General features: G+C 43.3%; 1 protein-coding gene across 3 annotated transcripts in view; it reads left to right on the top strand.

Moving 5' to 3' along the window:
- The window catches only part of LOC115136144 (protein Jade-1-like), a 239,888-nt gene that overhangs the window by 39,782 nt on the left and 186,115 nt on the right, over positions 1-13,991 (top strand). For 2 of the 3 annotated variants that reach the window (XM_029671640.2, XM_029671641.2), the window contains 2 exons: positions 590-662; positions 1,704-1,789. In XM_029671640.2, the coding sequence (XP_029527500.1) occupies positions 590-662; positions 1,704-1,789 (159 nt within the window). Of the gene's footprint in view, positions 1-589; positions 663-1,703; positions 1,790-13,991 lie in introns of those variants that run through there. The other variant, XM_065023874.1, reaches the window with a different exon arrangement.

Below are 13,991 nucleotides of genomic sequence, written 5' to 3'. Positions count from 1 at the left end.
AATTTATAGTGTGAAACATGACTCCCACCACTCGCTGTTTTTGGTTTTTCTACGTCTTTGATACGGCGCTGAGGGCAAAACAATAAAGGAAAAACAACACATCCCTGAGGTACACCTCGCCACTGAACCTCCACCCAGGCCAGTCAGATGCAGGAAGTCAATTATATAGTCAGCACTACGTATCCAGTTATTCTTTAGAGGCAGCTCTGTTTGGAATTCTAAATGTCACTAGTAAAGCTCGGGGCAGGCTGAACAAGGCAACAGCAAGAGCCCAATATAAGAGGGGAAAAGTCCTGTTTTATGGCCACATAAATCTGCTCTCAGTCACTCAAGGCCATAACCTGCTTTTTCCTCTAGTGCTTCTCTTTCCCGACTCACTGTACTCCATTCTCTCTGTGGATGGATGGGGAATCACACATGCACATCTACAGAGCAGATATCCTCAGTCACACCCTTCCCCTGTGCTATAGGCTAACTATCTCACCCACAGAGGCCTAGTTTGACTCTTTAGCAGTGTAGTAACCATAGCCAGCCCTGTACTGTAATTGCTGCTGATGTGTCACTGATTGTTTTCCTTCTTCCCTTACAGATGGAGAGGGAGACGAAGAGGAGAAAATACTCCAGCAGTAGCAATGACTCGGACACCACGGACACCACTGGCAGTGAGTTGATTTAGTTAGAGATGATGAAAGGGACAGGGGTGGAAAAAAGAGACTGAGGGAGGGGCTGATGGAGAGAGAAAAATGGAGAGGGAGGGATTGTCACCATTGGAGACTAATTTGTCAGGAGTGAGCCATGAGAACTGTACAGTACTTGGACTACAACAGGCCCTGAAGAGAAAACCCTCAGCAGCAACACCCTGTGGGCTCACGGTTGGGACTAGGATGACGTTTGAGATGCATCCCATAGCAGGAACAGTCACTAGCCTGGCCTCCTCTCTCTACTACTCTCATATTCTGCTTCCTGTCGTCTTGTTTTCTCCGTACGCTGCATCCCTGCCTCTTTGAAGTGGCTTGGGCTCAGATCAAAGACAGAGAGAGCCAGTGTCCAGATGTTTATGCCTGCATCGCTCTGACTGACTGACTGGTCACTGTGGCCAAGTGATTGACCAATGTATGGTTGTGAATGGTGAAATGACCTCTTAGGTCAGGTTTGAATTCTTTCATCCCTAATTGGATTAATTCATGATTGGGAGAGGTAATCTGATCTGAAATGTGTGCCTACGGCAACTCCTACAGCTGGACCAGTGGCCATAGCTCTGGGCCATGTGCCGGGGGGCTATACTACTCGATGCTCCCTGAACAATCAGTGCATCTGAGTGCTATTAACAGGCCAGTCACTCTAGTCTACAATGGCTTATTGACATGGGATGATGCCCAGGCTAGCCTGCATCTGTTAAACATGGGTTATCATGTTTCTAATTGAAGGATCCCAATGATAATTTTGACCCTGTGCTACTCCGGGGCTTTCAATTAAAAGGGCCTTGATGGGTAGCTCTGATTGTGGTCGCTTTGTATAGTTGCAACATTAGGAGGTACCACAGCTATAGTGTGACCTAATTGCTTAATTCGACTAGGCAAGTTAGTCAGACTCTCAGATGCCCTAAGTTGTGATCCTTTCTCCTCTGGCTGTAAGTCGCTCTAGATAAGGTAAATGGATGCTAAAAACATGTAAATCTGAAATGTAACTGTCATTGTCTGCAGGTCAAGTGACCTCCTGGTCCAAGTCCTCCAAGAACACAGGGACCAGCAGCACCTGGGTCAGACAGGCGCACAATAAACCCTCTGAGGTGAGTGGCTGCCCACTCCATATTGTATACAACTCACTGTCTGTGTCCCAAATGGCACCCTATTCCCTATATAGTGCATTACTTTTCACCAGGGCCCACAGTGTGACCGACCGACCGACCAACGATTATGTTGTGTGAGTTACATTGAGTTTATGGCGTGACTGATTGGATATCCATACTGTACACAATTTACTGACTGGTGATTACGTGGCATGAGTTAATGATAACGTGACTGATTGGATATCCATACTGTACACAATTTACTGACTGGTGATTACGTGGCATGAGTTAATGATAACGTGACTGATTGGATATCCATACTGTACACAATTTACTGACTGGTGATTACGTGGCGTGAGTTAATGATAACGTGACTGATTGGATATCCATACTGTACACAATTTACTGACTGGTGATTACGTGGCGTGAGTTAATGATAACGTGACTGATTGGATATCCATACTGTACACAATTTACTGACTGGTGATTACGTGGCGTGAGTTAATGATAACGTGACTGATTGGATATCCATACTGTACACAATTTACTGACTGGTGATTACGTGGCGTGAGTTAATGATAACGTGACTGATTGGATATCCATACTGTACACAATTTACTGACTGGTGATTACGTGGCATGAGTTAATGATAACGTGACTGATTGGATATCCATACTGTACACAATTTACTGACTGGTGATTACGTGGCGTGAGTTAATGATAACGTGACTGATTGGATATCCATACTGTACACAATTTACTGACTGGTGATTACGTGGCGTGAGTTAATGATAACGTGACTGATTGGATATCCATACTGTACACAATTTACTGACTGGTGATTACGTGGCGTGAGTTAATGATAACGTGACTGATTGGATATCCATACTGTACACAATTTACTGACTGGTGAATACGTGGCATGAGTTAATGATAACGTGACTGATTGGATATCCATACTGTACACAATTTACTGACTGGTGAATACGTGGCGTGAGTTAATGATAACGTGACTGATTGGATATCCATACTGTACACAATTTACTGACTGGTGATTACGTGGCGTGAGTTAATGATAACGTGACTGATTGAATATCCATACTGTACACAATTTACTGACTGGTGATTACGTGGCATGAGTTAATGATAACGTGACTGATTGGATATCCATACTGTACACAATTTACTGACTGGTAATTACGTGGCGTGAGTTAATGATAACGTGACTGATTGGATATCCATACTGTACACAATTTACTGACTGGTGATTACGTCGCGTGAGTTAATGATAACGTGACTGATTGGATATCCATACTGTACACAATTTACTGACTGGTGATTACGTGGCGTGAGTTAATGATAACGTGACTGATTTGATATCCATACTGTACACAATTTACTGACTGGTGATTACGTGGCGTGAGTTAATGATAACGTGACTGATTGGATATCCATACTGTACACAATTTACTGACTGGTGATTACGTGGCGTGAGTTAATGATAACGTGACTGATTGGATATCCATACTGTACACAATTTACTGACTGGTGATTACGTGGCGTGAGTTAATGATAACGTGACTGATTGGATATCCATACTGTACACAATTTACTGACTGGTGATTACGTGGCATGAGTTAATGATAACGTGACTGAGTGGATATCCATACTGTACACAATTTACTGACTGGTGATTACGTGGCATGAGTTAATGATAACGTGACTGATTGGATATCCATACTGTACACAATTTACTGACTGGTGAATACGTGGCATGAGTTAATGATAACGTGACTGATTGGATATCCATACTGTACACAATTTACTGACTGGTGAATACGTGGCATGAGTTAATGATAACGTGACTGATTGGATGTCCATACTGTACACAATTTACTGACTGGTGATTACGTGGCGTGAGTTAATGATAACGTGACTGATTGGATATCCATACTGTACACAATTTACTGACTGGTGATTACGTGGCATGAGTTAATGATAACGTGACTGATTGGATATCCATACTGTACACAATTTACTGACTGGTGAATACGTGGCGTGAGTTAATGATAACGTGACTGATTGGATATCCATACTGTACACAATTTACTGACTGGTGATTACGTGGCATGAGTTAATGATAACGTGACTGATTGGATATCCATACTGTACACAATTTACTGACTGGTGATTACGTGGCGTGAGTTAATGATAACGTGACTGATTGGATATCCATACTGTACACAATTTACTGACTGGTGATTACGTGGCGTGAGTTAATGATAACGTGACTGATTGGATATCCATACTGTACACAATTTACTGACTGGTGATTACGTGGCGTGAGTTAATGATAACGTGACTGATTGGATATCCATACTGTACACAATTTACTGACTGGTGATTTCGTGGCGTGAGTTAATGATAACGTGACTGATTGGATATCCATACTGTACACAATTTACTGACTGGTGATTACGTGGCGTGAGTTAATGATAACGTGACTGATTGGATATCCATACTGTACACAATTTACTGACTGGTGATTACGTGGCATGAGTTAATGATAACATGACTTATTGCTGATTATGGTGTGAGTCTGTTGCTGTAATGGTGGTGGGATGATGGTCAATGATGTTCTCATCAGTTTACTGGTGATTATGGTGTGGTGGATTCATTGAAGCGAGGACAAAATGATAATCCACTGAGGATAATGACAGTATGATACAGACAGTATGGTAATGACGTGTTTGTTACTGCAGTAGATTAGGGTCGGTGTTCAATTCAAGCTCAGTCAAAGTTGAGCCCTGTTACTTGTTGCTTCAGACATTTGGCTAGGTAAGTGTGGAGGATGGTATGTGAAGTAGGCCCTAACTACACTTGCACTGGTCTGTTATATGAAGGAAGGAGACTTTTCAGCTCTCCATAAATAAGTATATGAACTATATAAATATAATTTTTTCTACTTTCAAACTAATACAGTAGGCTATATTTCCAAGGATCTTGTCATCGTGTCAGAGGGATTAGATTTGAAGTGTACTTAGATTAGTCTGGAGCAAGGACGCAGTGTAAACCAGTCGTGTTGTTACTGGTTTTGACAAATCAAAACCGAGGCTTTAGTGAGATCCCTTTGTTGTGTCTCCGGAGTATATGCTGTGACAGTTGTCACCACATTACCAACATTGGCATGGGCACACGGAACCTTTCCTCAGACTTGTAGTACAGCCTGACTTTTTCATGGTTTTATTCATATGGCTGATGTTCATTTGTGATTCTTTGGGGAACTTTGCTTATTTACCGCTTGACAAATAGCTGCTGGCTAAAACAGGGAAATGGAGTGATGAAACATTGTGTTCTCCTGTGTTTGACAGTGAATCTGTCGTCTGAGTGAGGACATGTACATCATCTGGTTGATATTTAGTGGAGTAATGCCTGATGAAGGATTGTTTGTCTTGGTCATGGTACATAGGTGGGATTCTGTTTAATATGCGTCATATTTATTTCTCAGGGCTCTGTAGGGTTCAGTTTTCAAACGTTTCTGTGACGGTTTTAATATGTACTTGGTGGTTTTTCATAGCAGAGCTGTACTCGAGAATGACTGGTATTAGGAAACAAGATATCTCCTACTCTACACCCAGAGGAAGAAAGTTGCCTTTGCATAGTATGCAGGTGTGAAACTTGCACACACAGGGACTGCCTGAGAGAGGAGAGAAGGGGTGCGGGGGCTTTAATCTCAAACCCAACTGGAGCCAAGAAGACGAGATGGATGAGAAGCCTGCATTCACTGTTCTCAGGAGCTGGCAACCAAGACACACTCACTGGTAAAAACTAAAATACTTATGAGCATCCAATCTGGCAGTGTGTGTTTGTTTCTCGGTCATGTGTGGCACCCCTATTTTACTCTGCAGTCTTCCGTGATATTCATGGCAGCGGATCTGATGGTTGGATACCTGGGTGGCGTGGGCAGCTTTGACTGGGATTTATTTTTTGCTGAGAGAGAGAGAAGGATAGTGAGGAAGAGGGAGCGAGAGAAAGTCACAAACAGCGTCTTTTTTACTTTGTCCTGTACTTCAAAGCAGCAATCTATGTTTTTACCAAGGACCTGGTATCTGTAGGGGTAAAGTGCCCCAGTGTTGATGCTGCTGGCTCTGCATGCCGAATTGATGCATAAAAAACTCCACTCCATGTTTCTTTCTGATAAGTGCAAATCATGCTCCCACAGCCAATTCTGTGTTATTGCTGCACTGGCCACTGTCAAGGACTATTCAAGGGAACAGAGTTTTCATTTAAAAGCCGTTTTAAAGAACTTCAGCAACTTTTCAGAGTAACTTAATCTGAGAAGAAATGTTCACCAGAAAAGCAGAAAGGGAAGATTTTTAACTTGACATTGGACATATCTGCAGCATCTTGCCATCTTAGGCCTACATTTGTGGTGCAATCAACCCTAATATGGCCTCATGTATTTAGCAGGCCATAATTTATGGGCCAGTTGAGTTGGCATACCTTAGCACTGACGATTCACATTGGGTTAAAAGGTAGACCAGACTCATGTTCTCCCATCTGTGCAGATGAAGTAGGCCATTTTGCCTTTTCAATGCCATTAAAAAATACAGACAGTGTTGCAATATTACGAATGCTGATTTTTGCATTCCCTGTGCTGTGTGGGATATTTGTTCATTGTTGTACCTTTGTCTCTTTGACCCATTTTTTAATACTTGAATGTCGGAGAGGGATGACATTCGCATTTGCAATCTGTCTGAATTGAGCGTGCAGTCAAAGGGAGCTGTAATTGAGGGAGGCTACTGTGGTACTGAATGACATGACCTTTGAATGAGGCTTGCAATTAAAGTGAATAGAACAGCATTTCTCAGTCAACTATCATTCACAGCGGGTTGTGAAGAAGCCTGTAGTTAACTGAAGAAGACTAAATGGGCTCATTTCAGAGATAAAATGTTACAGTAATGAGACTGAAATTTAAAAAATATATATACACAGTACCACTCAAGTTTTCTTTATTTGTACTATTTTCTACATTGTAGAATAATAGTGAAGACATCAACTATGAAATAACACATATGGATGTAGTAACCAAAAAAAGTGTTAAACAAATCAGAATGCCACTCTTTGCCTTGATGACAGCTTTGCACACTCTTGGAATTCTCTCAACCAGCTTCATGAGGTAGTCACCTGGAATGCTTTTCCAAAAGTCTTGAAGGAGTTCCCACATATGCTGAGCACTTGTTGGCTGCTTTTCCTTCCTCTGCGGGCCAACTCATCCCAAACCATCTCAATTGGGTTGAGGTCGGGTGATTGTGGAGTCCAGGTCATCTGATGCAGCACTCCATCACCTTCCTTCTTTGTTAAATAGCCCTTACACAGCCTGGTGGTTCACCTTCCAACAGGACAACAACCTTAAGCACACAGCCAAGACAACGCAGTAGTGGCTTTGGGACAAGTCTCTGAATGTCCTTGAGTGGCCCAGCCAAAGGCCAGACTCGAACCTGATCGAACATCTCTGGAGAGACCTGAAAATAGCTATGCAGTGATGCTCCCCATCCAACCTGATGGAGCTTGAGAGGATCTGCAGAAAGAATGGGAGAAACTCCCCAAATACAGGTGTGCCAAGCTTGTAGCGTCATACCCAAGAAGATTTGAGGCAGTAAATGCTGCCAAATGTGCTTCAACAAAGTTCTCAGTAAAGGGTCTGAATATTTATATAAATATGATATTTCATTTTTTAACATTTTTAATATGTTTGCTAAAATGTCTAAACCTGTTTTTGCTTTGATATTATGAGGTATTGTGTGTAGGTTGATTGGGGACGACGACAATTTAATCAATTTTAGAATAAGGCTGTAACGTAACAACTAACGTGAAGTAACAAAAAGGTCAAGGGGTCTGAATAGGATCTGAATGCACTCTAAATGTACAGTTTGGAAGAGTCTTGGTGGTTCCAAATTCCTTCCATTTAAGAATGATGGAGGCCACTGTTCTTGGAGACCTTCGATGCTGCATAAATGTTTTGATACCCTTCCCCAGATCTGTGCCTCGACACAATCCTGTCATCGGAGCTCTACAGTTTTTGCTCTGACATGCACTGTCAACTGTGGGATCTTATATAGACAGGTTTGTGCCTTTCCAAATCATGTCCAATGAATTGAATTTACCCCAAGTGGACTCCAATCAAGTTATAAAAACATCTCAAAGATGATCAAGGGAAACAGGATGCACCTGAGCTCAATTTCAAGTCTCATAGCAAAGGATCTGAATACTTAAGCTAATAAGGTATTTCTGTTTTTTATTTTTAAGAAATATTATTTGATCTTTAAAAAAAATGTCTCAACCTGTTTTCGCTTTGTCATAATGGGGTATTGTGATGTCATAATGGGGTATTGTGATGTCATAATGGGGTATTGTGATGTCATAATGGGGTATTGTGTGTTGATTGAGGAAAATGTTTTATTTAATCAATTTTAGAACAAGGCTGAAACGTAACGAAATGTGGAAAAAGTCAAGGGGTCTGAATACTTTCCGAATATGTGTGTGTGTGTGTTTGTTACAGATGTACATTTCACAAAGACACAGCATAAGGAAATGGTAGGCTGGCTATATTGTCCATGCATAACAGTGACTGGCTTTTCTGCCCTACATGCTCTAATGTGCTTCTGTTCAGGGAGTGTTACTCAAAGGATAGCATTTAGCTATAGCCTAGCTGATCTTTCTGCCCACTCACCACATCCATCGTGAGCTTGGGGTTATCCAGCAAGCCTGTGGAAATCCTCCCTGCCTCTCCAGAGGGAATAACTTCGCCTCGGAACAGGGAAGGGCGGACTTTCCCGACCTGATCTCAGGGATGGTTCAGCGCGTGCTGAGCATGTGGTTCCCTCTCTCATTTTCAGTCGGTCTCTCTCCTGCCTGCCTGCCCCGGCCCATACTCTGTTCTATGTCCAAGAGCTCCCTTTTAAATATAGAAGAAAAGTTACTGGAAGAACATCAGGCAGGGAAGCTTTCCAGTTGGAGTCTGATGTCTTGGGAAAAGAGGGAATTTTATTTTCTCTGTCTCGTTCCTTATGACATTCCATAAAACACTGGTTTTGCCGGGCGTATGGAGTGGAGGCTCCTGGGCCTGGCCTCTTCCTTGGCCACTGCTGTGGTGAGTCCTGACGCCAAGACGGTCCAGGTGACGGTCCAGGTGACGAGGGAAGGTCAGATGTATCCGGTGACTGAGACTCCACTCCCAACTGATGCTCTGGAGTGGCCAGGGATGGGGAGGGGGTGCTGCTTTCTCTAGAACCATGTGGGGTTTCCAGGGTTGGTCAATTTAATTTTAATTCAGTCAATTCCATAACTCAATAGAGAAGCATTGAGGAAAGTGAAATGGTATTAACCCATACCCTGGGGGCTTCATTACTGCTCATCATGCTGGATATGGAAGATGGGCAGTGTGGGTTTTTGTGTGGAACTGGATGTGGAATTTGGGGGTAGGGAATAGTGTTGTGTGTGTGTGTGTGTGGGGGGTTGGGGAGGCGTAAATCCATCGTCAGTGTGGTTCCTGGCCCACGCTGTCTCTCACTGCTGGTCCTCTAATATTGGGCCTTGAGTCACTGGGCTAATGCGGTAAGCATAAACCAAATCAATATGAAATAATAATTATCATTATGAAATAATATTGTGTCACATGCTTCGTGAACAACAGGTGTGTAGACTAACAGTAAAATGCTTACTTATGGGCCCTTCCCAACAATGCAGAGAAAAACATAATATCAGGAGGAATAAATACACAATGAGTAATGATGACATGGCTATATACACTGGGTACCAGTACCGAGTCAATGTTAGGGGTACGTGGTAATTGATGTAGATTTGTACACATAGGTAGGGAAAGGTGACTAGGCAACAGGATAGATAGATAATAGACAGTAGCAGCAGCGAATGTGATGAGTCAAAATACTTAGTGCCGATAGTCTGGGTAGCTATTTGGTTAACTATTTCACTAACTATTGGGCAGTCTTATGGCTTGGGGGTAGAAGCTGTTCATGGTCCTGTTGGTTCCAGACTTGGTGCATGGGTTAATCACACTTTTCAGGTCTTCTGCCACTGTGTACTCTCTGTTTATGGCCAAATAGCATTCTAGTTTGCACATTTTTTTGTTAATTGCTTGTAAATTCTTTCCAATGTGTCATGTAATTATCTTTTTGTTTTCTCATGATTTGGTTGGGTCTAATTGTGTTGCTGTCCTGGGGCTCTGTGGGGTCTGTTTGTGTTTGTGAACAGAGCCCCAGGACCAGCTTGCTTAGGGGACTCTTCTCCAGATTAATTTCTCTGTAGGTGATGGCTTTGTTGTGGAAGGTTTGGGAATCGCTTCCTTTTAGGTGGTTATAGAATTTAACGGCTCTTTTCTGGATTTTGATAATTAGTGGGTATCGGCCTAATTCTGCTCTGCATGCATTATTTGGTGTTCTACGTTGTACACGGAGGATATTTTTGCAGAATTCTGCGTGCAGAGTCTCAATTTGGTGTTTGTCCCATTTTGTGAAGTCTTGGTTGGTGAGCGGATCCCAGACCTCACAACCATAAAGGGCAATGGGCTCTATGACTGATTCAAGTATTTTTAGCCAAATCCTAATTGGTATGTTGAAATTGATGTTCCTTTTGATGGCATAGAATGCCCTTCTTGCCTTGTCTCTCAGATCGTTCACAGCTTTGTGGAAGTTATCTGTGGCGCTGATGTTTAGGCCAAGGTATGTATAGTTTTTTGTGTGCTCTAGGGCAACAGTGTCTAGATGGAATTTGTATTTGTGGTCCTGGTGACTGGACCTTTTTTGGAACACCATTATTTTGGTCTTACTGAGATTTACTGTCAGGGCCCAGGTCTGACAGAATCTGTGCATAAGATCTAGGTGCTGCTGTAGGCCCTCCTTGGTTGGTGACAGAAGCACCAGATCATCAGCAAACAGCAGACATTTGACTTCGGATTCTAGGAGGGTGAGGCCGGGTGCTGCAGACTTTTCTAGTGCCCGCGCCAATTTGTTGATATATATGTTGAAGAGGGTGGGGCTTAAGCTGCATCCCTGTCTAACCTCATGACCCTGTGTGAAGAAATGTGTGTGTTTTTTGCCAATTTTAACCGCACACTTGTTGTTTGTGTACATGGATTTTATAATGTCGTATGTTTTACCCCCAACACCACTTTCCATCAGTTTGTATAGCAGACGCTCATGCCAAATTAAGTCAAAGGCTTTTTTGAAATCAACAAAGCATGAGAAGACTTTGCCTTTGTTTTGGTTTGTTTGGTTGTCAATTAGGGTGTGCAGGGTGAATACATGGTCTGTTGTACGGTAATTTGGTAAAAAGCCAGTTTGACCTTTGCTCAGTACATTGCTTTCATTGAGGAAATGTACGAGTCTGCTGTTAATGATAATGCAGAGGATTTTCCCAAGGTTACTGTTGACACAGATTCCACGGTAGTTATTGGGGTCAAATTTGTCTCCACTTTTGTGGATTGGGGTGATCAGTCCTTGGTTCCAAATATTGGGGAAGATGCCAGAGCTAAGGATGATGTTAAAGAGTTTTAGTATAGCCAATTGGAATTAGTTGTCTGTATATTTGATCATTTCATTGAGGATACCATCAACACCACAGGCCTTTTTGGGTTGGAGGGTTTTTATTTTGTCCTGTAACTCATTCAATGTAATTGGAGAATCCAGTGGGTTCTGGTAGTCTTTAATAGTTGATTCTAAGATCTGTATTTGATCATGTATATGTTTTTACTCTTTATTCTTTGTTATAGAGCCAAAAAGATTGGAGAAGTGGTTTACCCATACATCTCCATTTTGGATAGATAATTATTTGTGTTGTTGTTTGTTTAGTGTTTTCCCAGAAGTGGTTAGAGTCTATGGATTCTTCAATTACATTGAGCTGATTTCTGACGTGCTGTTCCTTCTTTTTCCGTAGTGTATTTCTGTATTGTTTTAGTGATTCACCATAGTGAAGGCGTAGACTCAGGTTTTCCGGGTCTCTATGTTTTTGGTTGGACAGGTTTCTCAATTTCTTTCTTATATTTTTGCATTCTTCATCAAACCATTTGTCATTATTGTTAATTTTCTTGGGTTTTCTATTTGAGATGTTTAGATTTGATAGGGAAGCTGAGAGGTCAAAGAGACTGTTAAGATTTTTTACTGCCAAGTGTACACCTTCACTATTACAGTGGAACGTTTTACCCAGGAAATTGTCTAAAAGGGATTGAATTTGTTGTTGCCTAATTGTTTTTTGGTAGGTTTCCAAACTGCATTCCTTCCATATATAGCATTTCTTAATGTTACTCAGTTCCTTTGGCTTTGATGCCTCATGATTGAGTATTGCTCTGTTTAAGTAGACTGTGATTTTGCTGTGGTCTGATAGGGGTGTCAGTGGGCTGACTGTGAACGCTCTGAGAGACTCTGGGTTGAGGTCAGTGAGAAAGTAGTCTACAGTACTACTGCCAAGAGATGAGCTACAGGTGTACCTACTATAGGAGTCCCCCCAAAGCCTACCATTGACTATGTACATACCCCGCGTGTGACAGAGCTGCAGGAGATGTGACCCGTTTTTGTTGGTTATGTTGTCATAGTTGTGCCTAGGGGGGCATATGTGGGAGGGAATGCTGTCACCTCCAGGCAGGTGTTTGTCCCCCTGTGTGCTGAGGGTGTCAGGTTCTTGTCCGGTTCTGGCATTTAGGTCGCCACAGACTAGTACATGTCCCTGGGCCTGGAAATGATTGATTTCCCCCTCCAGGATGGAGAAGCTGTCTTCATTAAAATATGGGGATTCTAGTGGGGGGATATAGGTAGCACACAGGAGGACATTTTTCTCTGTTAGGATAATTTCCTTTTGAATTTCTAGCCACATGTAGAATGTTCCTGTTTTGATTAATTTAACGGAGTGAGTTAGGTCTGCTCTATACCAAATTAGCATACCCCCTGAGTCCCTTCCCTGTTTCACACCTGGTAGTTTGGTGGATGGGACTACTAGCGCTCTGTAACCAGTGCAACCAGTGGGTCCGTCTCCTCTATACCAGGTTTCTTGCAGGATGACAATGTCTATTACCGATTTCTTTGGTGAAGTCCGGGTTTCTGCTCTTTAGGCCAAAGGCAGATGACCTCAGGCCTTGGATATTCCAGGATGATATAGTGAAGGCTTTTTGTTCCATAGAGTGTCCAATGTTGTTGGTCGTGGTTTGGCCTCAGGCCAGTAAGTGTGAGCAGAGCCTGCTGAGCATCTGGTACATGCCATTGGCTTGGGCGAGTGTGAGAGTGGGGGTTGGGACTGTTTGCCCGCTCACTACCTGGGCGTATGTGTGGCTTCCATGTTGAGGCCCTCTTTGCGGGGGTGGGGTGCATGGGGTGGGCAGGAGTGGCATAGGTCTGATCTGAGGGGGCCTAAATGGGGTGTGGGCATGGTTGATGTGGGGGGTGTTGATTGGTTGGGGTGGGGGTGTGGATGTGGATGTGTCTGGGTGGGGGGTCCTGCAGGTCTGGCAGGGTGTCTCGCTGGTCTGGGTGGGGTGTCTATTGATCTGTTGCTCCTGTGTGAAGTGTTGGGGATACATTTGAGATCGATGTCCTTTAGAGTTCGGGCAAAGGTGGGCACTGCTGCCTTGTAGAGGTGGACTTGGTCATAGAGGCTGTTCAAGTCCAGGGTGGAGTGGTGGGCCAGGAAAACATTTGGTTTTGAGGCACTGTCACGGGAAAAACTTGCGTTTACCCGCTGTATTGTGGCAGGGTGGAAGTCTTTTCGTGGTAGCAGGGTGGAGATATTATTATGTGGCTGGGTGAGCCTAGTTGGTCCTCAGACAGAAGGTCTAGGGCGCGCTGGGTGTTTGGACTCCAGAGTTTAGACACACTGTGTTTGGGGATTTTTTTTTCTTTCTTCTATATATTTCCCATTTGAGTCCATAAGTAGTACAATCTGTGTCTTGTGTTTGTCCTCAGTGGGTGTGGGGGGGTTGTCAGAAGGGCTATCAGGGTGGCTGACAGGGGAGGTGCTCAGAGGGGGTGAGAGCCGCTGAGCTTGGGGTTCTTCATTTGTCTGTTCTGCTGTGATGTCGACTCTATGGTCAGGGTCTGGTGTGGACTGTTCTGCTGTGGTGTCGAGACTTTTGTCGGGTGCTGAGGTGGGCTGTTCTGTTGGCTTCTCTGTGGGGGTGGCCACCTCTCTAGTGGGT

The sequence above is a fragment of the Oncorhynchus nerka genome, linkage group LG10, assembly GCF_034236695.1.
Source record: "Oncorhynchus nerka isolate Pitt River linkage group LG10, Oner_Uvic_2.0, whole genome shotgun sequence".
Classification (NCBI taxonomy): Eukaryota; Metazoa; Chordata; class Actinopteri; order Salmoniformes; family Salmonidae; genus Oncorhynchus; species Oncorhynchus nerka.
Note: the sequence above shows the minus strand (reverse complement) of the source record. Positions and strands in the feature narration are given on the sequence as shown.